Source organism: Podarcis liolepis (assembly GCF_965112155.1).
Source record: "Podarcis liolepis genome assembly, chromosome: 3".
NCBI classification, from domain to species: domain Eukaryota; kingdom Metazoa; phylum Chordata; class Lepidosauria; order Squamata; family Lacertidae; genus Podarcis; species Podarcis liolepis.
In genome coordinates, this window is record NC_139557.1 from 125098882 (window position 1) to 125126010 (window position 27129).

The window sequence follows — 27129 nt, forward strand, 5'->3', positions numbered from 1 at the left end:
GAAAAGCACAGCCAAGAGAGATACACAAGCTCAGCATCTGACAGAGACCCCATTTATTAGAGGAGCTGTTGCCACAGGGCCGGCTCCATAAACCTGTGCTTCAAAGAACCACCAGTTAGGGGAACTGCCCCAAAGACACCTTTTAACAGAGTTCTTTTTTTCCAAATGCAGTACAGGCAACCCCCAATTTGCACAGGGACGGCGTTCTGGGTTATTGTGCGTGTCGGTGGAAATAATAATAATAATAATAATAATAATAATAATAATAATAATATAGTATTATTTATACCCCATCCATCTGGCTGGGTTTCCCCAGCCACTCTGGGCGGCTTCCAACACAATATTAAAATAAAGTAATGTATCAAATATTAAAAAATTCCCTGAACAGGCTGCTTTCAGATGTCTTCTAAAAGTCTGGTAGTTGTTGTTCTCTTTGACATCTGGTGGGAGGGCGTTCCACAGGGCGGGCGCCACCACCGAGAAGGCCCTCTGCCTGGTTCCCTGCAACCTCACTTCACGCAAGGAGGGAACTGCCAGAAAGCCCTCAGAGCTGGACCTCAGTGTCTGGGCAGAACGATGGGGGTGGAGATGCTCCTTCAGGTATACTGGACCGCGTATAAGCCCTCCCCGCACCCTTCCAAGTCTGAAAAAGGCACATGCGTGCACAATTAGGGGCACTTTGATCGCGTGCCAGTGGTCGTAGGATGCATACCTGGAAGGTCAGGGAACTAGAACAATCCTGCTTTGCCTTGTTATCTTCCGTCCCCTCAGACTCAGGAGCCTCAAGAGTCACGCTTCACTCACTGATCATCCTGCTTCCTTGACAACCAGACCTCCTTAACTTACCATTCCTGTAGCTTCCCACACCTTGGGGAATCTCAAGGAAGGCACATTGCGCCCTCAATCTTTGCAAAGCACCCGTCAGGGATAGTTAAGCCAGGAATGCCAGAGTCCAGCAGTTTACACAGCGTAGGAGAGGTACAAAAATACAGGGATGCAAGAATCAAATCATGCCTTGATACCCAAGTTCTGCATAGAGAATAAATACAATTACCGTATCGGCCCAAATATAAGCCACACTCCCCCTCCCCCCCCAAAAAAATTCCCAGCGTGAAAAGTTAAAGCATGGCTTATATTCGCAGTCTTATGGTATGCAGCCAGGAGTAGTGAGGAAGGGAACAGCTTATATTCGGGTATTTTTTCTTTTCCCTCCTCCAATTTTAAAGGTGTGGCTTATATTCGGGCCAATATGGTATAACTGGAGATAGAAGGCTGCTGAGCGGCTAAAGCATTTTCTTCTTCTTCTTCTCCCTTTTCCATGCTTGATCTGTGTGTTGTTTTGATCCGTGCAAGCTGCCTCGAGTCCCCTTCTGCAGAAAAAGGCAGAGTATAAATCATGGGGTATTTTTACGCCTTAAACCGTTGTAGATGTTTTTCCTTGGTGTTACCTTTCTGCAAACGGCGTTGAGGCGGGCTCTGTTGCCGTTGTTCCAGTTGAGAGATGTGTGGATTTTATGGAATAACAAAAAGGCAAGTAAATAAATGTAGGAGCCATAATTGTGTTAATAAATTCTCAGGAGGAGTTTGAGAACATCGAGGAGGCTCTGCCCGACACGGACGTCCTCTACATGACCCGCATCCAGAAGGAGCGCTTCGCCTCAGTCCAGGAGTTTGAGGCGGTGAGTGAGGAAGGGGCCCTGAACTGCTGCCCCCACCCCGTGGCTGGCCCTCTGAAGCCCCCCAAGTCCGCTGGCCCTCTGAAGCCACCCGGGGGGGATGGGGAAGAGGGTCCCTGGGCGGGAGGGGTGGGGCCACCCCCAGACGCATGCTCACTGGCTGTGCTCCTCTCCCTCCTCAGTGTTTTGGGCAGTTCATCCTGACCCCTCACATCATGACCCGGGCCAAGAAGAAGATGGTGGTGATGCACCCGATGCCCAGGGTCAACGAGATCAGGTGCGCTGACCAGGGAATTGATTCAGGGTTCAAAATGGGGTGAAGGGACATTTTGGGTGGAGCCAAGGAATTTGGAGCAGCGGTGGACCCAGCAGAGCCCCCATGTAGGAGGATCAAGACCTGTGGGTCGGGGGGGCGGGTTCATAAGCAGCAGAAGTCCCCAGCTTCTTCCCTGTTTCTTTGCTTCTGGCTGCTTGGAGACTCTGGAGCAGTAGAAGTGGTGTCAGATGGGGGGGTGTAGTTTGGCGATGGGAACGCCCAGCCTCAGTCGGTCGCCTTGGGATCTGTAGAACCACATAGAGCATCAGAATTGGAAGGGAACCCCAGGGTGTGGCGTTCCCAAAGCAAGGGAAGGATTGGACCCTGATTAATAAAATACACATGAGACTTGACCCAACAAGACTCTGGGAGGAGTGCGTACAAAAATAATTCCTGTCCACCCCTTGGCCCAGGTCATTTTATTCACAAAAGAACTTTTTACACAGTGTACGTAAGAACCAATCAGATTTCCTCTGAGCCTTTCAAAAAACCCCATGTGGGGGCAAAGTTAAAGTTAAAACTACAAAGAGCTAATTTGAGCATGCATACATAGTAAATAAAATAGGAAGCGAAGAGAAATGCTTTTAGGAAGGTCGTAAACTGGAGTAAACAGGAGAGAACGGAAGGATGACAAGGAAAGAGTATTCGCCATCTCCTTGTGAACTCTCTTCCTGACCCCTAAGGTCTATCTAAGATTAAACTACATCAAGGTAACCTACTATCTTTATGTACTGAAGATGCCTGATAAAGCAACTGGCAGCTGGGCTGTGTCCAGTTTGATAAATAGACAGTAGAGGAAATGGCCAGAGATGCAGAAGATTGTGGGATTTGATCAGAAATTATTGCCAATGAATCGAACCCAGTCAAGGCCATGCCTTCATCGAGGACACAATGGCTTGATGCCTATTTTATAATTCCTCATCGTAATCTCATCTGATCCCCCCGCTCTGGATATTTGCACTCCTACCCAAGGGGTCATCTAGCCCCCCCCCACCCCCTGCAATGCAGGAACTGGAGCTGAGTTGGAAGAGCGGCCTACCTCGCAGGGCGGGTGGCAAAGCATCTTGCACAGGAGACGCACATCGTGTGCAGAGCTCTGGGCCCTCGGAAGGGCGAGGGGTGTGTGTGTAACCTGGGGCGCTTGCTGACTTGGTGGCGATCATGACCTCCCCCTGCTTTCTCTCCTTCCAGCGTGGAGGTGGACTCGGACCCTCGCGCCGCCTACTTCCGGCAGGCAGAGAACGGCATGTACATCCGCATGGCCCTGCTGGCCACCGTGCTGGGACGCTACTGAAGCCGCCTGGTGGGGACTCTGGGCCCTGGTCCGCGTTGCCCACCTGGCTCCTCCACCAAAGAGCAAAAAACGGCGCTGCTGGGAGGCAGCCTTGGGACAGCTCCATGCTGGGGGGGGGGGCACGGGAACCTGGGGGGGAGCAAGCTCAGGAAAGGCTCCACCCTCCCTGCCTCCCCAGCTCTTGTCTTCCAGCCTCCAGGACGGGCTCTGTGGGGCTCTCTGCCTTCCCCTCTGGGGCTGAGCTGCTTCCTGGGCCCAGCCCTGGAGACATTCCTCCTTCCCGAGGACCAAGTTCTGTTCGTTTTGGGTCTGGATTGGTGGCCCCTTTGGCAGGCTGCAACACCCTTCAGCCCTCGCTGCTTCCCTCGAACGAACGGCCTGCTGCCCGCAGTGACTTTTCTACACATACTAGTGAGCCAAGCGGATCCCTTTGTTTCCGTTTCTTTTTTTTTAATAAAAACAGTTGAATACAACCTACTGCTCTTTTGTGAACTGCTTTGGGGTGCCTGTGTGGCTTTCTTAATCCCACCAGCGTGTAAGTTTTATTAATAAATCCGTTCCAGAGAAACGGTTTGCACAGGGATTGGATGATTCCGAGAATTTCCCATGGAGAAAAAACTCCCCAAGGCCTTCCCAACTAACAAAAGTCAGGGGATAAAATCAGAAACAGTGTTACCATTAAACTACAGTGGCACCTTGGTTCTCAAACGCCTTGGTACTCAAACAACATGGAACCCAAACACTGCAATTCTGGAAATGTGTGTTCTGGTTTGCGAACTTCTTTCGGAAGCCAAACGTGCTCCATTTTGAGTGGTACGCTGAGGTCTGTCTGTTTTTTGCTATTCATTTTGCTTTTTTGCGGCTTTTTTGGTTTGTTTCCGTGACTGTCGAACCCAGTTCAGTTACTGATTGACTGCAGTACATTGATTATTGCTTTCACTTTATGGATCAGTGGTCTCATTGGATAGTAAAATCCATGTTAAATTGCTGTTTTAGGGGTTGTTTTTAAAAGTCTGGAAGGGATTAATCCATGTTTCATTACTTTCTATGGTAAAGTTTTGGAACGCTTTGGTTTTGGAACAGACTTCTGGAACGGATTAAGTTTGAGAACCAAGGTACCACTGTACAAACTCTCTCTCTCACACACACAAACAAGCAAGCGACAAAAGCATGGTTTTGCAGTGCAAAGAGTTGACAAGGGAGCAGGAAGAGGAGGTGAAGGCGATATTACGCCGACTGCAAATGACGATCTGCCTTTGTGACTCTTGTTCAGATATCTGAAACTGAAAAGTGTGAATATATACTGCTACAGCAGCTTGAAAGCACCATAAGGTTTGACATCATCATTGTGCTTGTTAAGAAACATTGAAAACGCCGATTCTGCCCACAAACCTGGGCCACCTCCAGTCCTCCTTATGTGAGAGGGAGGCGCCAGGCGAGCCACGGACCCCCCCCCCCCCCAGGGCAGGAAGGGCTTCAATCCAGCCAGGGCTTCCCCCAGCCAGCCAGTCCCTGGGAGACCCAGAGCCTGCAGTTCTCCCTTTCTTGGATCCTGCCCGGGCTCGCTGCTTCTGGCAGAGCCTTTTCCAGGCCAGCATCTCCTCCTTGTTGCAGGGATTTATGTCTAGGTTGGGGGGGGGGTTGCCCCTCCAGCAGATCTCAGCGCAATCGTGTGTGACATCTTGTTCCACCTGGTGGCAAGTGGGAGTCCTGTCTGGAGGGTCTTCAGTCCAGACCAAGCCTCCTGGCTGCTCTTTTGCTCTGCTCTCCTTGCTTCTGGTCCAAGGGAGCCCTCCGATTCCTCCGCTAACATCCTCCGGCCCCGCGGCTCCCCCAAACCAGGGACCAGCTGGGCGCGCCAAGGGTTAAGAGCAGCTGAGCCGCATTCCTAGAGAGGACAGGAAAGGAGGGGCGGGGGCGGGTCTTCCGGAGGCGCCCCTCTTCTCTCCCCCGGTGAGTCTCCCCCTCTTTCCTGGGGGCTGCTCCGCCGGGGCCTCTCCCCCCCCCCCGACCTGGCGAGGGGTCCTGCCATTTGAGGAGGGGGTGCAAACAAGCCCCCTTCAGGTGGGGGGGGGAAACGGGGGACGGAAAAGAAACGCAGCCAGTGAGAACTGGGGGGGGGGGGGAGCCCAGCCCTGCCTTGGGGACCCCTGGCAGCTCCGCCTGGAGGGTGGGCCAGCACCCCCTGGGATCCCTCCCTGAGACGGGGGGGGGGAGGGCAGGAGGACCCCCGAGCACCTGCTCCCTGAAGAGCCCAGACTCACGGGGACAAACTGGGCGCCTGGGGGGAATGTCGAAGATGCTTCTAAATGGTTTTTAATCCCTTGCATTTTAAATTTTAAGATTGGGGCCTCACCATGGGAAAACTGCCTTGTTTGCGCTGGTTGATGATCTCTGGTGGGCTGGGGACAAAGGGGAGGTGTCTCCTAGCTCTGCTGCATCTCTTAGAGGCGTTTGACACCATTGTTATTATTAACCTTCCCTTTCCCAACGTTCCCAGGGCAGATGAATTCTACTCCTCTTGATCCGGAGCAGAGTAAAATTTAAACATGTTGCAGGATAGACCAGAGGCCACTGTATTTCATTCAGCAGAGCTTTACGGCTCCTGAAGGCAAATGAGCCCAAGGGTCACAATTCAGTATTGGCACACATTCAGGATTGGGACGATCCATAAGAAATCCACTTGCAGCAGACTTAACTTAAACTTACAGTAGCTTATAATAATATGTCTAAAGCTTAACACTATACAGTGGTACCTTGGGTTACATACGCTTCAGGTTACAGACTCCGCTAACCCGGAAATAGTACCTCGGGTTAAGAACTTTGCTTCAGGATGAGAACAGAAATCGCACAGCGGCGGCAGCAGGAGGCCCCATTAGCTAAAGTGGTGCTTCAGGTTAAGAACGGACCTCCGGAATGAATTAAGTACTTAACCCAAGGTACCACTGTATGCAGAATGCCACATGAGAAGGAAGAGGGACAGAAAGAGAAGTGAAACCCAGACTCCTTCTGGTCTTACTCTTATCGTCAGCATGACCTTGACAGAAGAGAGAACAGGGTCCGTCTAATCCAGCACTACTCAGCTTCTCTGAAGGAACAACCCAAACATCAGGAACCTTCTGCTTGTTTCTTTCACACAGAGAAGCTTCCAGAACCCTCTTGAACCAATTAGAATAGGAAAGATCTCTACATATCAGATCAGTACTTTCTGTACTAATAAATGCAAACATTAAAACTATATTTTAAACAGAAAGGCCTCGCCCAGTTAGCCCTTTGGGGGTTGACCAGATAATCATCCATCAGATCAATACTTTCTGTACTTAGAAATGCAAACTGACAATGACATTAAAACTATATTTAAAACAGAAAGAAGGTGAATTCTACTTGACTTGCTTTTTAGCACTGTTCTTTGGCACCACCTAATAATCGTTGTTGTTGTTGTTGTTTAGTCGTGTCCGCCTCTTCATGACCCCCTGGACCAGAGCATGCCAGGCACTCCTGTCTTCCACTGCCTCCCGCAGTTTGGTCAGACTCATGCTGGTAGCTTCGAGAACACTGTCCCACCATCTCGTCCTCTGTCGTCCCCTTCTCCTTGTGCCCTCCATCTTTGCCAACACCAGGGTCTTTTCCGGGGAGTCTTCTCTTCTTATGAGGTGGCCAAAGTATTGGAGCCTCAGCTTCAGGATCTGTCCTTCCAGGAAGCACTCAGGGCTGATTTCCTTCAGAATGGAGAGGTTTGATCTTGCAGTCCATGGGACTCTCAAGAGTCTCCTCCAGCACCAAAATTCAAAAGCATCAATTCTTCAGCGATCAGCCTTCTTTATGGTCCAGCTCTCACTTCCATACATCACTACTGGGAAAACCAGAGCTTTGACTATACGGACCTTTGTTGGCAAGGTGATGTCTCTTCTTTTTAAGATGCTGTCTAGGTTTGCCATCGCCTTCCTCCCAAGAAGCAGGCATCTTTTAATTTCGTAGCTACTGTCACCATCTGAGGTGATCATGGAGCCCAAGAAAGTAAAATCTCTCACTGCCTCCATTTCTTCCCCTTCTATTTGCCAGGAGGTGATGGGACCAGTTGCTATGATCTTTGTTTTTTTTGATAACCATAATAATAAACTGATATGCCGCCCCTGGGTTTCCCAGGCATTCTGGGCAGCTTCCAACAAATTAAAACACAATAAGACAACAAACCTTAAAAACTTCCCTATACAGTGGAACCTCAGGTTACATACTTAATTTGTTCCGGAGGTCCATTCCTAACCTGAAACTGTTCTTAACCTGAAGCACCACTTTAGCTAATGGGGCCTCCTGCTGCCGCTGCACCGCCGCCACACGATTTCTGTTCTCATCCTGAAGCAAAGTTCTTAACCCGAGGTAATATTTCTGGGTTTGCAGAGTCTGTAACCTGAAACGTCTGTAACCTGAGATACCACTGTACCTGGCTGCCTTTAGACGTGCTTTGGCCTCGCCCAGTTAGCCCTTGGGGGGTTGGCCAGCCAATAATCTGGCCCACAGAACAAGAAAGGACCCCACCCAAGTAGTGTGCCTTGAGGACGTTGGGGATTCCAAATCTTAGAAAATAAGACAGAAGCTGGAAGGAAATGGGCCCTGAAGTGGGGATGGCAGAGGAAGAGAGAGCAACTCTTGAGGGTCCCCAGCTTAAGACCCCAACTATGGCCTAGTGTCTAAATTATATTCACTACAAAATACTCACTTACCCATCATCATTCTGTCTTCACTTCTTCTCCTGACCTTGTATCAATCTGATAACAGAACAATGTATTTGCTTTGTAGGATTTGCGAGCAACTCTAAATCAGATAGAACTTGACAGAAGACTAAAGGGTTCCTTCCAATTTCTTGGAGGCTTCCTGAGAGCACCAAAGGATAAGCAAGACAGTTCCTGGCTGCCCTTCTGCCAGAGATGGAGAGCTGGGTGAGGGAATGTGGAGCAGAGACCAGTTCCCAGGCTGTAGCCCTGGCTGAAGGTTTCCTCCTGAGTCAGGCAGAGGAGAGAAGGCAAGCAGAGCAGCAGGTGAGAGAGACTTCCTCTGGAAACTCCCAAGGGGCTCAGAACGTGAGGGAGAATCTCCCAAACTGCTCTCCTAACGGCTCACCACCTTTTGAGAAGCAAGGTATGAGATCTGCTCCCCTAAAGTGCTTTCTTTGGTCATTCCTGTTCTAATCCTTCTCCCTATTCTATGTTTTGATCCTTGTTGCTCTTTCCGGGAAAGGATCCGTTTGCAGAAATGGACCCAGATTCCTCTGAGACACAGAGGTCTCCGTTGGACACCAGAGGGAGGCCACTGGGTAAGGAGAAGCGAGTTTTTCTTCTCATTCTGTGGACCTTGAAACTATCTGTGGGTTCTGTTCAGCTTTGGGGGGGGGGAGCACTTGGGGACGAGAGCGCCAAGGAGGGGAGATGTATTTTGACCCAAAGTAAGTTTGAAATGAGTACAAATGTCTAAATGCACTTTGCAAGGAAGACTTTTTCTAAGGCCCATCTGTCGCCTGAAATGTGCTGCTGAAGCTCTGAGAGACGCAGGAGCTGATGGCTTCCCTTTGACTTTTGTCTCTCACAGGTGACCGAAGGATGCCCCCCAGACCTCCTCATCCATCTTTTCATGAGGACGGAGGAGAAGCAGCAGCAGCTGTGGAAACAGATCTGGTATGGGGAAAGAGCTTTGTGGGGCAAGAGTCAGAGGAGTGGGGCAGCCAGGGAGCCTCTGGGCCAGAACGAACTTCTCCTGCTCAAAGTTTTTTTTGTTTCATTCTCTTGATGTTCCATTTTTCTGCTTCATTTCAGCCACCGCCAAGGCGTCCCACATGAATTCCTGAGATGCATAAAGTCCTTCTACATCAACCTTTAACTTTTCCTGGCCCCTTTTCACACCTTTCACCTCTCCTTCTGTACATTTAGTTTTCTCCTCCACCCCTTTTAGCCCAGTTTCCACTCTAGTGGTTCTCACATTTAATTCCTTCATTTCCCCCATCATTTCTAACATTGTATTTTATTTTATTTCCAGTTTGGGTGGCTAATACACCCACAGTTTCTTTAAAGTTGTTTAAATTCTAGTTTAAATTCTGAAAAAGGATCAGCGAGTTCAGATCTGGGACCCTCTTGCAAAAAAACCTTTCTGCCTGGTTTCACTACTCTTAAATTCAACACCAATATTTTCTCAACCTCAAAGAGCTTTCAAAACAAAGACCCTTTCCCACCAAGTCCCAAGCTGCTTGGCCTTATCTTTTTTTAAAAAAAATTAATATTTTATTAAGTGTTATCGGTGAAGAAATTCAGAAAAAATACAAAAACAGAAAAATACAAAGTTACAAAATACAAAAATACAAACATTAAACACAAAAAGAAGAGAAAAAAAGAAACACATAAAGAAAAAACAAAACTCCCTCTTTTTAAATTTCTCATCTTTAGTTAACTTATTTTCCTGACTTCCTCACGCCTCCCTTTTTTAAAATTGGTTCAGCAAATTCATATCCAATTAGTTTATCTATTATCAATCCCATCTTACATTTTACCTTGTTGCTAGAACCCCTTCAATTCATTTCAACGTCATCAGCATTCAAAAATTTTGCAGTGTTTCTGTAAGTAAGTTTTGAATTTCCTCCAGTCTTCTTCCACCAACTCTTCTCCCTGGTCTCGAATTCTGCCAGTCATTTCCGCCATTTCCATGTAGTCTATTAATTGCATTTGCCATTCTTCCAGAGTGGGTAGGTCTTGTGTCTTCCAATGCTTTGCGATGAGAATTCTTGCTGCTGCTGTAGCATACATAAAGAAAGTTCTATCCTTCTTTAACACCGATTGGCCAACTACGCCCAGGAGAAAGGCCTCTGGTTTCTTCAGAAAGGTATATTTAAATACCTTTTTCATTTCATTATAGATCATTTCCCAGAAAGCCTTAATCTTTGGGCACGTCCACCAAAGGTGAAAGAATGTACCTTCAATTTCTTTACATTTCCAACATTTATTATCGGGCAAATGATATATTTTTGCAAGCTTGACTGGACTCATGTACCACCTATACATCATTTTCATAATATTCTCTCTTAGGGCATTACATGCCGTGAATTTAATCCCGGTGGTCCACAACTTCTCCCAGTCAACAAACATAATATTATATCCTATATCTTGTGCCCATTTTATCATTGAGGATTTTACCGTTTCTTCCTCAGTATTCCATTTCAACAGCAGATTGTACATTCTTGATAGTATCTTAGCATTGGGTTCTAACAGTTCTGTTTCTAACTTTGATTCTTCCACCTGGAAACCAATTTTTTTATCCAAGTTATAAACCTCTCTTATTTGAAAATAATGTAACCAGTCTCGCACCTTCTCTTTAAGCTTGTCATAACTCTGCAATTTCAATTTGTCACCTTCCTGTTCTAAAATTTCCCAATATTTTGGCCATTTGGCCTCCATATTAAGTTTTTTCAAAGCTTTCGCTTCCATAGGTGATAGCCACCTTGGGGTTTTACTCTCCAGAAAGTCTTTATATCTTATCCAGACATTAAACAATGCTTTCCTGACAATATGGTTTTTAAATGCCTTATGTGCTTTTACCTTGCCATACCACAAATATGCATGCCACCCAAATATGTTGTCATACCCTTCAAGATCCAAAACATCTGTATTTTCAAGAAGCAGCCATTCCTTCAGCCAGCAAAAAGCTGCTGACTCATAATAAAGTTTAAGGTCTGGCAGGGCAAACCCCCCTCTGTCTTTAGCATCAGTAAGTATCTTAAATTTTATTCTGGGCTTTTTGCCCTGCCAGACAAATCTAGATATATCTCTTTGCCACTTCTTGAAACAATCCATCTTGTCGATAATTTGCAATGATTAAAATAAAAATAACATTCTTGGCAATACATTCATCTTGATAACAGCAATTCGACCCAGCAAGGAAAGCTTCAAATTCGACCAAATTTCTAAATCATTTTTACACTTCTGACCAACATTTCTCATAGTTATCTTTAAATAAATTCACATTCTTAGAAGTCATATTTCCCCCCCCCCAGGTATTTTACCTTCTTTACTAATGTTAAGTCTGTCTCTTTCTGAAACCTCTCTCTATCGGCATCAAATTTTTCTCAAGCTGCTTGGCCTTATCAACCCTTTGTCAAGGTCACTTCACAAAACCTGGAAAAATACAGCATTTGGCTAGTTTCCCTTTGTTCTAACCCCTTTACCAACACCTAGTTTTATCCTAGAATTATAAATGAAAGGATCAATGCAAATTTACAAATCCAAATTGAAAAGGATAATGGTCTTCCATACGTATATACTTTGTCATATTCTAAAATATAAAATGATAGAAATATAGAAATTTATGTTATAAAAGTATAAGACATAGAGGTGTTAAATTAAGAAGTGAAAGAAATGTGTAAATAACAGTCTTTTACACAGGGCTATTTAGTATGTAAAATAAAGTAGTCCAAACCGTAAAATTTATCTCAGTTCCAGTTGGTTTAAACAAAAAAGCAAAACACAAGAGAATTTGACTCCATTTGCTGATACTCAATGTCCAGTGAAAATACAGTTTAGTATTCCAACGTAGTTTTAATTCCAAAATCTTTCCAGAATATAATTATAATCCACTTTCTTTGTTCTTGAAACTTGACACAGTATTCAGTCCCAGTTTTCTCCAATCTCTCAAGATTCTTTAAGTTTTAAAAGTATTAATAACTTAACCAATTAATAAAAAAAAATCCCTTAGTTCCACCAGGTTTGTTCTCAGTCAGAAATCAGTATGTATCTCCAAATTCCATGCTAATGTAACTGTAGTTGCAGTCTATGTCAAGTCTCAATACGCTCTCAAGTTCAGATCTACTTTAGTTGAAGTTTAATGTTTAAAAAGTCAGTAAAATATCCAAATTGGTATTTTAAAAGCTTTGTATAATCCTTTGTCTTTGTCAGCCATTTGTTTTTGTTTAGTCGTGTCCGCCTCTTTGTGATCCCCTGGACCAGAGCACACTAGGCCCCCCTGTCTTCCACTGCCTCCCGCAGTTTGGTCAAACTCATGTTCGTAGCTTCAAGAACACTGTCCAACCATCTCGTCCTCATTCGTCCCCTTGTCCCATTAGCTGGCTTTAACTCCAAAGGTTGATCCACAGTTTCCCACTTGTAAAAGTTCTAATGTGGTTAAAATACCCACAGACGGGAGTAGACTTCCTTTTTAACCTCCTGATTTTTGCCGAATTAGTAATAAATTTTCCTTCTCACCTTGCGACCGGTTTGAAATAATTTGGAAAGATAGTCCACTGCTGGCTGGTTCAGAGACTACACTACGCAGAGTCACGCTGGTGTGTAGATCGCCGGCTTTTCTCTCGGGTTTCTTGCCCACTCGCCTTTTGGTACAGGGGCAGAGACTGAAGCTACCGAGTTGCCATTTGCTGCCTGCAGGACATCACGACACCTCAAATACCCCTTTGAGGCATTTTGGGGGTGCACCTCGCCTGAGCACTTCCCCCGATCCACTGCAGAGCAGAGTTTGACACAGCTTTCAAACTCGCAGTCCATTTGCCATTCACACATACCCAGAAGTCCCATTAAATTGTTAAAATAGACAGCCATACCTAAAACGTGCAGCAAAATAATCCCATTAAAAGAACACAACAAGGAATGGGCAGAAAACAACTGAGCAATGTATAGTGGATAATCTTTATGCTGTCTCAGAAGAGGACCTTTTTCCTTTTCCTTCAGGGTCCTCTGTGCTTTGAAGATGTCGCTGTGTATTTCACAGAGGAGGAGTGGGCGTTGCTGGATCCTGACCAGAGAGCTCTGCATAAGGACGTCATGGAGGAGAATCGTAGGATTGTGGACTCTCTCAGTAAGGCTTCCTGTTGTACCATAATATCTGTTTTAAAATCATGATACATATATAAATATTTTGATGGCACTTGACAGCATCTGGGATTCTCCTTCCCCACAGCTCACCTTGAATCTACTGTTTTGTCTGCAAATATTTTTGCCCCACAGATGTCTTTTTAAACCATGACCAGGCTGGTCTGAGCTGCCCAGACCTTCTTGAATGTAACTTTCTGTGTGGTGGCAGAAGAAGTAGCAGCTTCTGTGAGGTTTTCTGCTTTTGCTTCTGTCACTTTCTTGTTGACCAAAGAGACAACTGACCTTGCAGATGGAGGAGATTCCAAGATTAGGCCAAACAAGATCCTTCCCGGATGATCCCAGGCTGTTTGAATCTCAGGTTCCCATCAATCTGTGTGTCAATGAGAGTCAACAAAGGCAGTGAACCTCGTAGTAAGGCCTTAGATCTAACTCCCTTGAACTCTTCATTAATCACAAACATTCATTAGCAGTGCTCCATAATTTGAAAAATTTGGGGCTCTATTTCTTCCTGAGGCTCTAATCTGTTTCTCTCTTTGATGCAGGTGGTGATGGATTGGAAATTATGAACAAGGGAGACATTCACAGAGTGGGGAAGGTGTATAAATATTTGGAATGTGGAGAGAGTTATAGTCAGAGCTCCCATTCCACTTCCCATAAAATAAATTCCATTGGGAAGAATCGCTATCAGTGCTTGGAAGGTGGTAAGACATTTCGTCAGAAGAAATGTCTCACTTTCCATCCAAGAAATCACAGCAGGCAGAAACCATATCAGTGCATGGAATGCGGAAAGAGCTTCAGTCAGCGGTCCAATCTCACGACCCATCAAACCATTCATACAGGAGAGAAACCATATCAGTGTTTGGAATGTGGAAAGAACTTCAGGAAGAAAGCTAAGCTTATGGCTCATCAAAGAATTCATACAGGAGAGAAACCATATCAGTGCAGGGAATGCGGAAAGAGCTTCAGGCAAAGAGCCCATCTCACATCCCACCAAATTCTTCACAGTGGGAAGAAACCCCATCACTGTTTAGAATGTGGAAAGAGCTTCAGTTACAGGCATGTGCTCAAGGCCCATCAAAGAATTCATACAGGGGAGAAACCATATCAGTGCATGGAATGTGGAAAGAGCTTCAGTCAAAGGGTTGCACTCACAGCCCATCAAATAATTCATACAGGAGAGAAACCATATCAGTGCTTGCAATGTGGAAAGAGCTTCCGTCGGAGGTCCCATCTCACTTCCCATCAAATAACTCACAGTGCGGGGAAAACCCATAAGTGCTTGGAATGTGGAAAGTGCTTTAATCAGAGATCCTATCTCAATTCCCATCAGAAAATCCATAGAGGGGAGACACCATATAAGTGCTTGGAATGTGGAAAGAGCTTTAGTCACAAGGCTGTGTTTAAGGCCCATCAAAGAACTCACACAGGGGAAAAACCATATCAGTGCTTGGAATGTGGAAAAAGCTTCAGTCAAAAGGCTGTGCTCATAGCCCATAAAAGCATTCACACAGGTGAAAAACTGTATCAGTGCTCAGAATGTGGAAAGAGCTTCAGTCAGAAAGCTAAGCTCATGGCTCATCAAGGAATTCATACAGGAGAGAGACCTCATAAGTGCTTGGAATGTGGAAAGAGCTTCAGGCAGAGGGGGCATCTAAAGGGTCATCAAAGCATTCATACCAAGGAAAAACCATATCAGTGCTTGGAATGTGGGAAAAGCTTCAGGCGGAAGAATATTCTCACTTCCCATCAAACAATTCACACTGGGGTGAAACCATATCAGTGCTTGGAATGCGGAAAGCAATTCAGTCATAGGTCCCATCTCACATCTCACCAAATAACTCACAGTGGGAAGAAACCCCATCACTGTTTAGAATGTGGAAAGAGCTTCGGTCACAGGGCTGTGCTCAAGGCCCATCAGAGAATTCATACAGGAGAGAAACCATATCAGTGCGTGGAATGTGGAAAAAGCTTCAGTCGGAAGGACCATCTCACTTCCCATCAATCAACTCACACTGGGGTAAAACCATATCAGTGCTTGAAATGTGGAAAGACTTTTAGTCGGAAAGATAGTCTCACTTCCCATGAAAGAATTCACAAAAAAGAAGAACCATATAAAAGCTTCAGATGTGAAACGGACTTCATTAAGGGATCCCAGTTCACTTCGCATCAAATAACACACAGTGGTGATAACCTGTACCAGTGTTTGGAATGTGGGAAGAGCTTCAAGTGGAAGAGAAGTATCATTTGCCATCAAAGCATTCATACAGGGGAGAAACCATATCAGTGCTGGGAATGTGGGAAGAGCTTTTCCTGGAAGACAAATCTCATTTCCCATCAGAGAATTCATACAGGGGGGGCACCATATCAGTGTTTGGAATGTGGAAAAACATTCAATCAGAAGTATACCCTTACTTCACATGAAAGAATTCACAGAGGGGAGGGAGGATATAAGTGCTTTGAATGTGGAAGGAGTTTCAGTAGGGGCTCCCAGCTCTCTTCCCATCAAAGAATTCATACAGGGGAGAGACCATATCAGTGCTTGGAATGTGGAAAGAGCTTCAACAGGAAAAAAAGTCTAACGTCCCATCAAATAACTCATTCAATGGATGAACCCTATCAGTGCTTGGAATGTAGAAAAAGCTTCAAATCAAAGAGAAGTCTCACTTTACATCAGAGAATTCATACAGTGGCGAAACCATATCAGTGCCTGGAATGTGGGAAGAGCTTCAGTCGGAATGAACATCTCACTTCCCATAAAACAATTCACAGTGAGGAGAGACCATATCAGTGCTTGGAATGTGGAAAGAGCTTCAAATCAAAGAGAAGTCTCACTTTACATCAAATAATTCATACAGGGGAGAAGCCACATCAGTGCCTGGAATGTGGAAAGAGCTTCAGTCGTAAGGAACATCTCACTTCCCATAAAACAATTCACCGTGAGGAGAGACCATATCAGTGCTTGGAATGTGGAAAGAGCTTCAAATGGAAGAAAAGTTTCACATTCCATCAAAGAATTCATACAGGGGAGAAACCATATCAGTGCTTGGAATGTGGAAAGAGCTTCATGCAGAGGTCTAAGATGACAATCCATCAAAGAACTCACCGCAAGGAGACTCATAGCATTTGAAGATGGCTGACACTTCTCCTCTTAATCTCCTCTTTTTGGGACAAAACATCTCAAACTCAGAACTCTGGGTATAGGGTGGTGTATCATTTTGATCTCCTTCCTCTGCACGTGTTCCAGCTTGACAATATCCTCCTTTTATTGTGGTGTCCAGAACTGGACCCTGTACTCCAGGTGTGTTCTGACCAAGGCAGAAGGGAGCAGTAACATTACTTCCGATGATCAGGACACCAGATGTCTGTTGATGCAGCCTAAAATAACATTAGCTTATTTTACTGCTGCCTCACATTTTTTACTCGTGTTAATCTTGTGGTGTACTACGATCCCTAGGTCCTTTTCACATGTACGGCTGGCAAGTCTAGGGTTCATCATAGGAATCAAGGAATTGCAGAGTGCTGAGGGAGCACAAGAGTCATTGTTCAACCCTCTTGCAATGCAGGAATCTCAAGTAAAGCATCCATGACAAATGGCCATCCAAGCTCTGCTGAAAACTTCCAACGAAGGAGAGTCCACCACAGTTTTAGTTTGGATTTGATATCCCGCCTTTCACTCCCTTTCAGGAGTCTCAAAGCGGCTAACATTCTCCTTTCCCTTCCTCCCCCACAACAAACACTCTGTGAGGTGAGTGGGGCTGAGAGACTTCAAAGAAGTGTGACTGGCCCAAGGTCACCCAGCAGCTGCATGTGGAGGAGCGGAGACGCGAACCCGGTTCCCCAGATTAGGAGACTACCGCTCTTAACCACTACACCACACTGGGTGAATCAGAGGACAAAAGGTATCAGAAAAGATTATGAACGTCAGTTACAGCAGCAGGAAACCTGTTTTATTTTTATGTTTAAATCCATTCATCCAGGGGGACGTAACTCTGAATTAGACCTCAATTGTTTTATTTGATTATCTGTATCATTGCTGTTTCTTTGAACTGTGGCTTTAAGCTCGGTCTCCTTGTAATCAGTATCACCTGGGACTGGCTATATATATTTTTCAAAAAATGTTAGTAACAGTGACTACATAATTGCATGAGCACTGTTCCAGAGTATTTTTCATTCTCATGTATATTATATCCTTCAAAAAAAAGATTGGGTATATAACCTTTTTATGTTTATCATTTCCACGCTATTTGAAGTTATTGTTATATACGTGCAGGTCATCGTTTGAATATTTTATTTTCAGTTAATGAAGAAATTACACATCTTTTTACTTATGAGTGTTTGTTGAACTAATTGGCTGGTGAAGAACTGAAAGAATCAGTAGTTGCTATCCGGAAACACTGTTCAGCAGTTCAGAGTTGGACATTTTCCGATTATACAAAGCTTTATAAGCTTGATCTCTGCCGGGTAAAGTCTGGCACCGTGACTTATTCAAGGACTTTCAGAGACTTCAGTGTGATGGTTTTGATGTTTTGCATTATTTCATAAAGTTTTCTATACTGTAATTGTTTCTGGCCATCGTGGTGCTTTCGATATTGCTGTATCTTATCCAATCAGTAGGACAATGTTTTACCTTTGGAAGTTAATGTGACATTAGTTTATGAAGTAGGTTTTCTACAAGGAAAAATGTTTAGAATTTATCAGGCTCCATTAAGCTTGTAGATAGTCCCTTTCTATACAAGTGTATTGTTGTTTAGTCGTTGAGTCGTGTCCGCCTCTTCATGACCCCTGGACCAGAGCACGCCAGGCACTCCTGTCTTCCACTGCCTCCTGCAGTTTGGTCAAACTCATGCTGGTAGCTTCGAGAACACTGTCCAACCATCTCGTCCTCCATCGTCCCCTTCTCCTTGTGCCCTCCATCTTTCCCAGCATCAGGGTCTTTTCCAGGGAGTCTTCTCTTCTCACGAGGTGGCCAAAGTCTTGGAGCCTCAGCTTCAGGATCTGTCCTTCCAGTGAGTGCTCAGGGCTGATTTCCTTCAGAATGGAAAGGTTTGATCTTCTTGCAGTCCATGGGACTCTCAAGAGTCTCCTCCAGCACCAGAATTCAAAAGCATCCATTCTTCGGCGATCAGCCTTCTTTATGGTCCAGCTCTCACTTCTATATATCACTACTGGGAAAACCATAGCTTTAACTATACGGTCCATTGTTGGCAAGGTGATGTCTCTGCTTTTTAAGATGCTGTCTAGGTTTGTCATTGCTTTTCTCCCAAGAAGCAGGCGTCTTTTAATTTTAATACAAGTGTATTAAATTCTAAAAAATGTTTTTGCTGCTAGAGATGTAATTAGGAAAATGCTTTTTGGAAACGTATGTTCATAGGATATCCAAAGCTTGCCTTTTGGAGGAAAGAATTAAGGTGCATAAATACTACAGACCAACTTTATATGTGTTGACAACTGGTTAATGTAAATGAACTCTTTGCATCCTTCCAGCTGATAAAAAAACTGTTATTTATTTGCTGGAAAGATAATGCCAAGGTCCCCTTTGAACGATGGATACTATTCTTGCAACATAGGAATGTAGATTGTGGAGAAAGACAGTGATATTTAAAATGCATTTATAAAAATAATGAATTGTTAATAATATTTTACTTGTTAGAATAATTGTTCCACTTATATACCTACATATTGTATTGTATCACAGTTTAAAGCAGTTTCCTTTGGCTTGACCTTTCTCCATCTTTGTCACTTCATTTCTCTTCTGAAAATTGACAACAAAATAGAAACCCGTCACGCTTCTGCCTGGTTGAACAGACCCCCATCGCTCCTTGAAGTGAAGCCATGTGACCTTGACTTTCAACTTCCTTTTGACCCAGGGTCTCATTGGGGATCCTGTTTTCCTCAGAGTCCGATCAGTTGGCCTGTGTTTCACAATTGTGCATTTTACAAAGAATACAACATTAAGGAGTTAAGTGGAACCACAGTGATCCAGGTGAATGTAATTAAGGTCCAGCTCCTGATTCACTGTTTTTTGTGACTCATTCACTGTCCCTTAAAAGAAGGGAAAACATGGTTGCATGCCAGTAGTAGCAGTGGTAGAGAGGGGAGGGCTAGAGGAGGGTCTGAATGCAGAATGTGAACTGGGGGGGGGGGGAGTCCATAGGGTGAGCTCGTATTTTGCCCAGGACATCCAGCAGGAGTCTTACTGCTGTGGGAGCCAGCTGGGAGAATGGCCAGAGTGTGGAAGAGGCCGGAGAACCTTCCTCCAGGTGAATAACGGGACAGGCAGGCAGCCTTGGACTCCTGGAACAACCGCACTGTTGTCCTTGCAGTTAAAAGGACTGCACCCTCTGGTGAGAGAGAGACTTTGTGTTGAGACCTTGTATTGGACTGGTTGCCTCTTTGCTCATTAAATGAATTAAAGACTTGTCTTCCTCCGTCTCTGTGAGATGTGGTTATTTCATCCTGGGGGGATGCTGCACTGTAGAAACGCAACCAACCAGATCCTTGGGTTCCCCTCGGCTAAGCTATGGACCCCCTCCCAGAGGCGGCAGGGCTTCCCCCCATGCAGGGCTTCCCCCAGCCAGCCATCCCTTTGGTGAGCTGGTCTACCTGCGGGAGATTCTGCAGTCCCCCTCCGGGCATTTGGCCCTTTCTGCCCAAGCCCGTTCAAGGTGTGAAGGGCACACGGAAACGGCATATCCCTTCCCATCACAGCAGTACCTCTTTATCTACTTGCACTTGTGTGCTTTTTCAACACTTGGGTTGGCAGAAGCTGGGACAGAGCAATGGGAACTCACGCCATTGTGTGGATTTGAAGGGCCGACCTTCCGCTGGACAAGCTGAAGAGGCAGAGGGGGGGGGTGCAGGCGAGAGAGAGGGAGGCACCTGTTGGCTGAGTCTATCCGCTGTCTGCCAGTCTAGCTGCTCCGTGCTTTGGAAGCCCCCCCCCAGCCGGTTTACCCTCAGAGGCCAGGACTCTAGAAGCAAGGTTGCCCCCGAGAGAGAGGGCAGGAGGGAATGACCATGGGGGCCAGGGGTGCATCCACCTCCCTAGGGCAAGTAAAACAAGAGAGGTACTCACCTAACTGACCAACCTAACCAAGGCCTGCCCCCCCCCAAAAAAACCCCATTGGCTATGCCCCTGGAGCTGCCTGTGCAAGAAGCACACCTTTGGAGAGCCAGTGTGGTGTAGTGGTTCAGAGCGGTAGTCTCCTAATCTGGGGAACCGGGTTCGTGTCTCCGCTCCTCCACATGCAGCTGCTGGGTGACCTTGGGCCAGTCCCACTTCTCTGAAGTCTCTCAGCCCCACTCACCTCACAGAGTGTTTGTTGGGGGGGAGTGTAGTGATCAGGTGGGATTGCTATGAGGAATTATAACAAATATAGAGTAAGCCATCTTTTTAAAAAAATATTTTATTAAGGATTTTCTTGTTTTACAGAAGTAAGTGTAATGCCTCGTATTTCCCCCCCCCCCCCCATGCAACATTTTTACAAATCCGTTTCATTTGTTGAGGCATTAGAGGGAGAAGAAAAAAGAAAGGGGGGTGGAGAGAGGGAAGATGGATGGGGGTGGGATCGGGTGGCGGTGTTTCTATTATGTTTAATGTATGTAGAGTTTGGTGTCAGCGTTGCTTGTGTTGTTCACTTGTGTTCCTTTGGTGGTGAGAGAGTAAGCCATCTGTGTCAGCAATGAACCCCCCCCCCAGGCCAGGACCCCGAGAGAGAGGGCAGGAGGGAGTCGCCATGGGGGGGGGTCAGGGGTGCATCCACCTGCCTGAGGGGGCGCGTCCCTGGCGCTGCTCGACACCCAGCCAGCCTGCAGGGCGCTCTGCACATGCTCCGGTCTCCCTCTCCCTCTGGCCCCCTCTCGGCTCCCTGCTTCGGGCCCCGCCTTTTCCTCCCCCCAAACGAGACCTCCCTCGGGAGGGACCAGCTGGGCGGGCCAAGGGTTAAGAGCAGCTGAGCCGCACGCCTAGAGAGGACAGGAAAGGAAGGGGCGGGGCGGGTCTTCCGGAGGCGGCGCCCCTCTTGCCTCCTCCGGTGAGTCTCCTCTTCCCTCTCGGGGCGCCTTGGGGTCCCCGGGATGCCGGGGGGGGGGTCCTGCTCGGCTCGAGGCCTCTGCCCCCCCCCTTGGCCCAGCCGGCGAGCAGGCGAGGGGTCCGGCCCCCGGGGCGGAGGGGGAGATCCCTCCCGGGAGGGGAGCAAGGGCCTCGCTTGACAGCCGGAGGGAAACCCCTGGAAGTCAAATCAAGGCCGCAGATCAGAAGAAGGCCCCGTCCAGGAAGAGGGAGGGCGAGAACACAGCTGGCCACGTTTCCCCCTTTTCTAAGGGGAATTCCCTTATTCCGAAGAGGATTCCTCGCAAGGAAAGGGGGAAGGTCTTCCTCCTGCAGCGTCTTGTAAGAGGGAAAAGAGAAGCTCGCCGAGCCCAAGGTCCAAAAGAAGAAGCCTCTCCGGAAAGACAAGGGCTTCTTGCAAAACCTTGAGAAATAGACAGGAGGCAGACGAGAGAGAGAGAGAGAGAGAAAGGGAGCAGCTGGCTGAGCGCAGGCACTTCTCCCTCCTGGCTCGGCGCTGCCTGGAGATCCTCAAAGCAAAAGTGGCAACAGAAAGGAACCTTAGAGGATCTCAAGCCAGATTGCTAATTCCAATGTCCATTTCATTTCGATTTCCTGCTGCCTTTTGGACCGGTTCCAAGTCGTGTTCAGGGGCAGCTTCGCATAGAGGGCTTTGCTAGAATCCCCTCGGATCCAGAGCCTGGCGTCCCCCGGACAGGTCATGTCTGCCCCAAACTAGTCAGTGAGGCCACCTGAGCCTCCCAGAGATGGTGGGATGCAGGAGGACCCCCCCCCCCAGCATCTATGGCTCTGTGGGGATTATGCAATGGAACATCATCATCATTGCGGTCATTATTATTACTATCCTCCCCTTCCCTGAAGTTTCCGTGGCAGATGAATGTAATGGAATTCTACTCATCAATCCAGAGCAGATTCTGACGTATAGTTAGCAGAGGAAACATTAAGCACGTTGCAGGATTCCCCCAAAATAGACCAGAGGCCGTTGTATTTCATCCAGCAGAGCCTTACTGCTACGGAAGGCAAATGAGCCTAAGAGTCACAAATCCAATACATTCAGGATTGGCACCATGCATAAGAAATCCACTTGCAGCAGACTTAACTTAAACTTACAATAGCTTATAATAATATGTCTAAAGCTTAACGCTATATGCAGAATACCACACCAGAAGGGAAAGAGACAGAAAGAGTAAGGCTCCTCCTGGCCTTACTCTTATAGTCAGCATGACCTTGACAGAAGAGAGAACAGGGCCCGTCTAATCCAGCACTACTCAGCTTCTCTGAAGGAACAACCCAAACATCAGGAACCTTCTGCTTGTTTCTTTCACACAGAGAAGCTTCCAGAACCCTCTTGAACTAATTAGAATAGGACAGATCTCTACGCATCAGATCAGTACTTTCTGTACTAATAAATGCAAACTTTAAAACTATATTTAAAACAGAAAGACCTCACCCAGTTAGCCCTTTGGGGGTTGACCAGATGATCATCCGGCCCTCAGAACAACAAGAAAGGACCCCACCCAAGAAGTATGCCTTGAGGACATTGGGGATTCCAAGTGCTAGAAAATAAGACAAAGACAGGAAAGAAATATGCCCTGAAGTGGGGGTGGGAGAGGAAGAGAGAGCACTCTTGAGGGTCCCCAGCTTAAGACCCCAACTGTGGCCTAGTGTCTAAATTATATTCAGCACAAATTACTCACTTACTCATCATCATTCTGTCTTCACTTCTTCTCCTGACCTTGTATCAATCTGATAACAGAACAATGTATTTGCTTTGTAGGATTTGTGAGCAACTCTTAATCGTATAGACAGAACTCAACAGAAGACTACAGGATTCCTTCCAATCTCTTGGAGGCTTCCAGAGAGCACCAATGGATGAGCAAGACTCAGCTGGCCCTGAAGCAGGAGGAGGCCCTGCCCTCCAAACTGGGAGCAGTGGGAGATTATGGGAAAACTCAGAGCAGACGATCCCAGGTGAGGAGGACACCCTCTGCTCAGAGGTGCAGAGCCAGCAGTTGACGCAGTCCGGCTTTCAGGAGGCCAAAGGACCCCGAGAGGCTTGCGGCCGACTCCACCACCTTGACTGTCAGTGGCTGAAGCCAGAAAGGCACACGAAAGCTGAGATGCTGGACCTGGTGATCTTGGAGCAGTTCCTGGCTGTCCTTCCGCTGGAGATGGAGAGCTGGGTGAGGGAATGTGGAGCAGAGACCAGTTCCCAGGCTGTAGCCCTGGCCGAAGGTTTCCTCTTGAGTCAGGCAGAGGAGAGGAAGCAAGCAGAGCAGCAGGTGAGAGAGACTTTCCTCTGGATGCTTCCAAGGGGCTTAGAATGTTATAAGCCAAAAATAGCTTATCTCCTGAGTTTATGCCAATAAAAACTCAGAAACATGAGGAGTCCAACGTTTATTGCAAAGCAATAGGTTACAGTCGGTTTGTTCTGCAAAACTGCAACCCCGCCCAGTGGTCCAGGTGGTAGTATTGATAACATTTCAAACAAAGCTTTTCAATTTTCACCAATCATATACATCATTACCTCATTTCTTGTTTTACACATGCCTAATAAGCTCTGGCAATTTATGCTGATTCAGGTTTGATTCTCAAACCGTACACATGCTATACACATGTTGGGAACCTGTGTTACGTGTAGCCATTTGCACCATGTAACAACTTGAGCTGTATCTTTGTAATTCACATATTAGCTGTATTCCTGCCCCCAAATGGAGGGTGGCAACTTGCAAAACCATCAGTTTCATCTCTATTAGAAGCACAATCAAAGAATTCACACATAACATTTATTGTGGCTTTTTGGGCCACCACCACAAGAATATGAAGGCGAATCTCCCAAAATGCCTTTCTAATGGCTCACCCACTTTTGGGAAGCAAGGGATGAGATCTGCTCCCCCAAATGGTTTGCTTTGGCCATTCCTTTTCTAATCCTCCCCATTCTCTGTTTTGAATCCTTGTTACTCTTTCAGCGGAAGAATCCATTTGCAGAAACGGGCCCTGATTCCTGTGAGGCAGAAAAGACTCCGTTGGATGCCAGAGGGAGGCCGCTGGGTAAGGAGGAAGGAGTTTTTCCTTATTCTCTGGATTTGGAATCTAATCTGTGGGTTGTGTTCATCTTAGGGGGTTGAGTCCCTGAGTGTTTTCCCCCTGCCAGCAAACAGTTACCTGGCAACAGCTCCTGATTGGCCAGAGCTCCAAGGAGGCAGTTGGAGTGGGGGGAGAGTCATGGTGTGGGAGAGACATGGCGTCTGAGGGGATTCTGTGCGGAGAGTTCCTTCTGACCGGGGTCAAGACTAGGATAGGCGAGAACTCTCAAGAGATGCTCTCCGGTTCCGAATGGCAGAACCCAGTAGAAATAGACAAGACACAGCCCCACACGGGGCTGACAGGAAAAAGGGTCCTCAGAGGGAATCCTCTGACAGGAAAGGGCAGGAGGGATTCCGAGGCCAAGGAGGATTTGGGGGTCTGTAGGGAAGCAGTCCAGCGGAAAACCAGTTGAACTATGGGAGATGTCTTGTAGTGTCCCCAAAACCAGGAAGGATTGGACTCTGATTAATAGAATACACACAAGGCTTGACCAGCAAGACTGAGAGGGATGCGTATAATATTTCCCTCCCCACCCCTTGGCCCAGGTCGTTTTATTCACAAAAGAACTTTTTACACAGTCTTCGTAAGAACCAATCGGATTTCCTCTGAGCATTTCAAAAAAACCCACGTGGGACAAAGTCAGATCAGAAGAAATCCTGTTAACTACAAAGACTACTCTGAGCATGCAGACATATCTGAGAGTAAATAAAACAGGACTAGAGGAAGGAAAACCCTGGAGGTCATAAACAAGCTGTAAACATAAGGGGAAGGATGGCAAGGAAAGTTAGGTATCTTGATCACCTCCTGTGTGAAACACTATTTATTTCCTGGCCCTAAGATGAACAAAACCAAGGAGGGGCACATCAAAGAAGTTACCTACTATCTTTGTGACCCAGGATGCCCAGTGAAGCAACTGGCCTGTGTTTAGAATGCTTATATTTGCCTGTCAGGCAGAGAAATAGGACAGAGACGCAGAGGCGTGGATTGAGCAGAAATCAGATCAGAATGGCTCAAGCCCAGGCAACGCAAGGCTTTCCTTGCTGACACAAATGGCTTGCTCCATATTTCATAATTCCTCATAGCAGTCCCACCTGATCACTACAATGTATAAAAGAAAGCCTGAGCAGCATACAGCCGACGTTTTAATAAAAAGCAACAGCACTGTGCCGTGGTGAAGAACCACACTGTTTGCTCCATTTCTGTGGAAGAAGAAGAACCCAAACCCCTTGTTTACATCCGTTATAATGAAGTCTGTTTGCAACCTGTTTCCCCCCAAGAAAACCCCTCTGAGGCTCCCGATTCCTTCTCCATTGGGGATTTCACCTGAGGGAGGGAAACAGGGCTGGCGCAGCGGCGCCAGGGAGAGAGAGGGCCGTTGCGCTGCTGCATATGAATTGGTGGCAAGGCCGTGATACAAAGTTAAAACCCACATAGAAAGCTGCCCACAGACACAGAACAAGCAGCTTAATCAAGCAGTGAGGTTATTTTATTAAAAGAAAGAAAAATTTCTGTCAGAAAAGGGCCAGCAAGCACCAAGCCAAAGAGACTCGGGATGACCCAGGGCAGGGAGCTGGCGCACCTGAGGAGAATCCTAATACTGAATTAGAAATGATGGGACTAAGATTAGAATTGGCCATAGTTGAAGCAGAGAAAGAAAGACTTAAAGTTGAAACAGGGAAAGAAAAGGAAAAGGCAAATTAGCAGCTGAACAGGCCAGAATTACAGCTGACAGTTAGCACAGATGCAGGCTGAGAGAGATATGGCAGAGAGAGAGAGAGAGAGAGCGCAGATTAGCGCATGAGGAAAAAGAGAAAGAAAGAAATGCCAGATCAGCCCAAGAAGAAGGAGAAAGGGAGGCCAAGATGGACCCTGAAAAAGACATGATTCTTTTGAAAATGGAGGAAAGGAAGCTGAGAGCAGAACTGCCACATCCATTGGTGGGGGGTGGAGATTTTACCTCAGCTAATTCAAGAGATTTCCTAAGTATGTCCAAGGTGGTGGTGGACAGGCATTCCTGTTTGGTTAGTTCTGCATTCCTGAGGAAAACTGGATGCTTTCTTTACGCCACAGATATGTGGAACATTGAGGGAAATATACTCAGTTTTAAGAGAAGATGAAGCCTCTGATGACCTCACATTCAAAGAAAGAGGAAAAGGGCGCTTTGGTTTAACTGCAGTGCAAAGTAGAAAAGCCTTTTGTGATATTGAAAGAAAAGCAGGAGAGACTTCTGCCCAGCTGGGTAGACATATTGATAAAGCTCTGGGCAGATGGGTGGAAGGAAGGAAAATGGAAACTGTTGATGAACTTCTCTGTCGCCTGAAATGCGCTGCTGAAGAGAGACGCAGGAGCTGATGGCTTCCCTTTGACTTTTGTCTCTCGCAGGTGACAGACGGATGCCCCCCAGACCTCCTCATCCATCTTTTCATGAGGACGGAGGAGAAGCAGCAGCAGCTGTGGAAACAGATCTGGTATGGGGAAAGAGCTTTGTGGGGCAAGAGTCAGAGGAGTGGGGCAGCCAGGGAGCCTCTGGGCCGGAAAGAATTTCACCTCCTCTTGGCTTCTGTCAAAGCCTCTGTCCTGAACAAAGATGGACAATGCCATTCAGGAAGGTTTACGTGCTGACAGGAATGAACAGCCATCTCTCCTTAACTGGGCTTCGGAATGTCACTTTTATTATTATGATTTATCAGTAGCTGCAGTTATATTTCTATATTGATCTAATCCGGCTTCTAAGCAGTTGAGAAGCTTCCAAGAAGTTGAGAAGCCATAACAAACAGTGGCCGGGATTCACCTCAGCAGCCCCATCAGCTGAAGAAGGGGAATCC

General features: G+C 46.5%; 3 protein-coding genes across 19 annotated transcripts in view; all 3 read left to right on the top strand.

The window, feature by feature from the left end:
• The window catches only part of CAD (carbamoyl-phosphate synthetase 2, aspartate transcarbamylase, and dihydroorotase), a 43884-nt gene extending 40125 nt beyond the window's left edge, over positions 1 to 3759 (top strand). For both annotated transcript variants that reach the window (XM_083493975.1, XM_083493974.1), the window contains 3 exons: positions 1578 to 1679; positions 1859 to 1953; positions 3184 to 3759. In XM_083493975.1, coding sequence (XP_083350101.1) covers positions 1578 to 1679; positions 1859 to 1953; positions 3184 to 3286 — 300 coding nt within the window. In that variant the 3' untranslated portion in view covers positions 3287 to 3759. The remainder of the gene's footprint in view (positions 1 to 1577; positions 1680 to 1858; positions 1954 to 3183) is intronic.
• A 1435-nt stretch (positions 3760 to 5194) lies between these two features.
• LOC310702534 (uncharacterized protein) lies at positions 5195 to 16793 on the top strand. Of its 2 annotated transcripts, XM_083494230.1 has the most exons (6): positions 5195 to 5239; positions 8084 to 8322; positions 8522 to 8597; positions 8870 to 8955; positions 13003 to 13129; positions 13689 to 16793. In XM_083494230.1, the coding sequence occupies exons 2-6, from the start codon at positions 8212 to 8214 to the stop codon at positions 16271 to 16273; spliced, it is 2985 nt and encodes a 994-aa protein (XP_083350356.1). In that variant the 5' UTR covers positions 5195 to 5239; positions 8084 to 8211; the 3' UTR covers positions 16274 to 16793. The 2 variants fall into 2 exon arrangements, with proteins under 2 accessions (XP_083350356.1, XP_083350357.1); XM_083494231.1 differs by lacking the exon at positions 5195 to 5239 and having other exon boundaries at positions 7428 to 8321; positions 8516 to 8597.
• The window catches only part of LOC310702530 (uncharacterized protein), a 50987-nt gene continuing 29224 nt past the window's right edge, over positions 5367 to 27129 (top strand). For 2 of the 15 annotated variants that reach the window (XR_014523534.1, XM_083494211.1), the window contains exons 1-5: positions 21220 to 21572; positions 21734 to 22044; positions 22995 to 23499; positions 24187 to 24268; positions 26687 to 26772. Coding sequence is in view for 10 of the 15 variants with exons in the window: in XM_083494211.1 (XP_083350337.1) it covers positions 23086 to 23499; positions 24187 to 24268; positions 26687 to 26772 (582 nt within the window). In the remaining 5 variants the exon portion in view is untranslated. Of the gene's footprint in view, positions 5391 to 21089; positions 23500 to 24186; positions 24269 to 26686; positions 26773 to 27129 lie in introns of those variants that run through there. The other 13 variants (XM_083494202.1, XR_014523533.1, XM_083494208.1 and 10 more) reach the window with 13 other exon arrangements.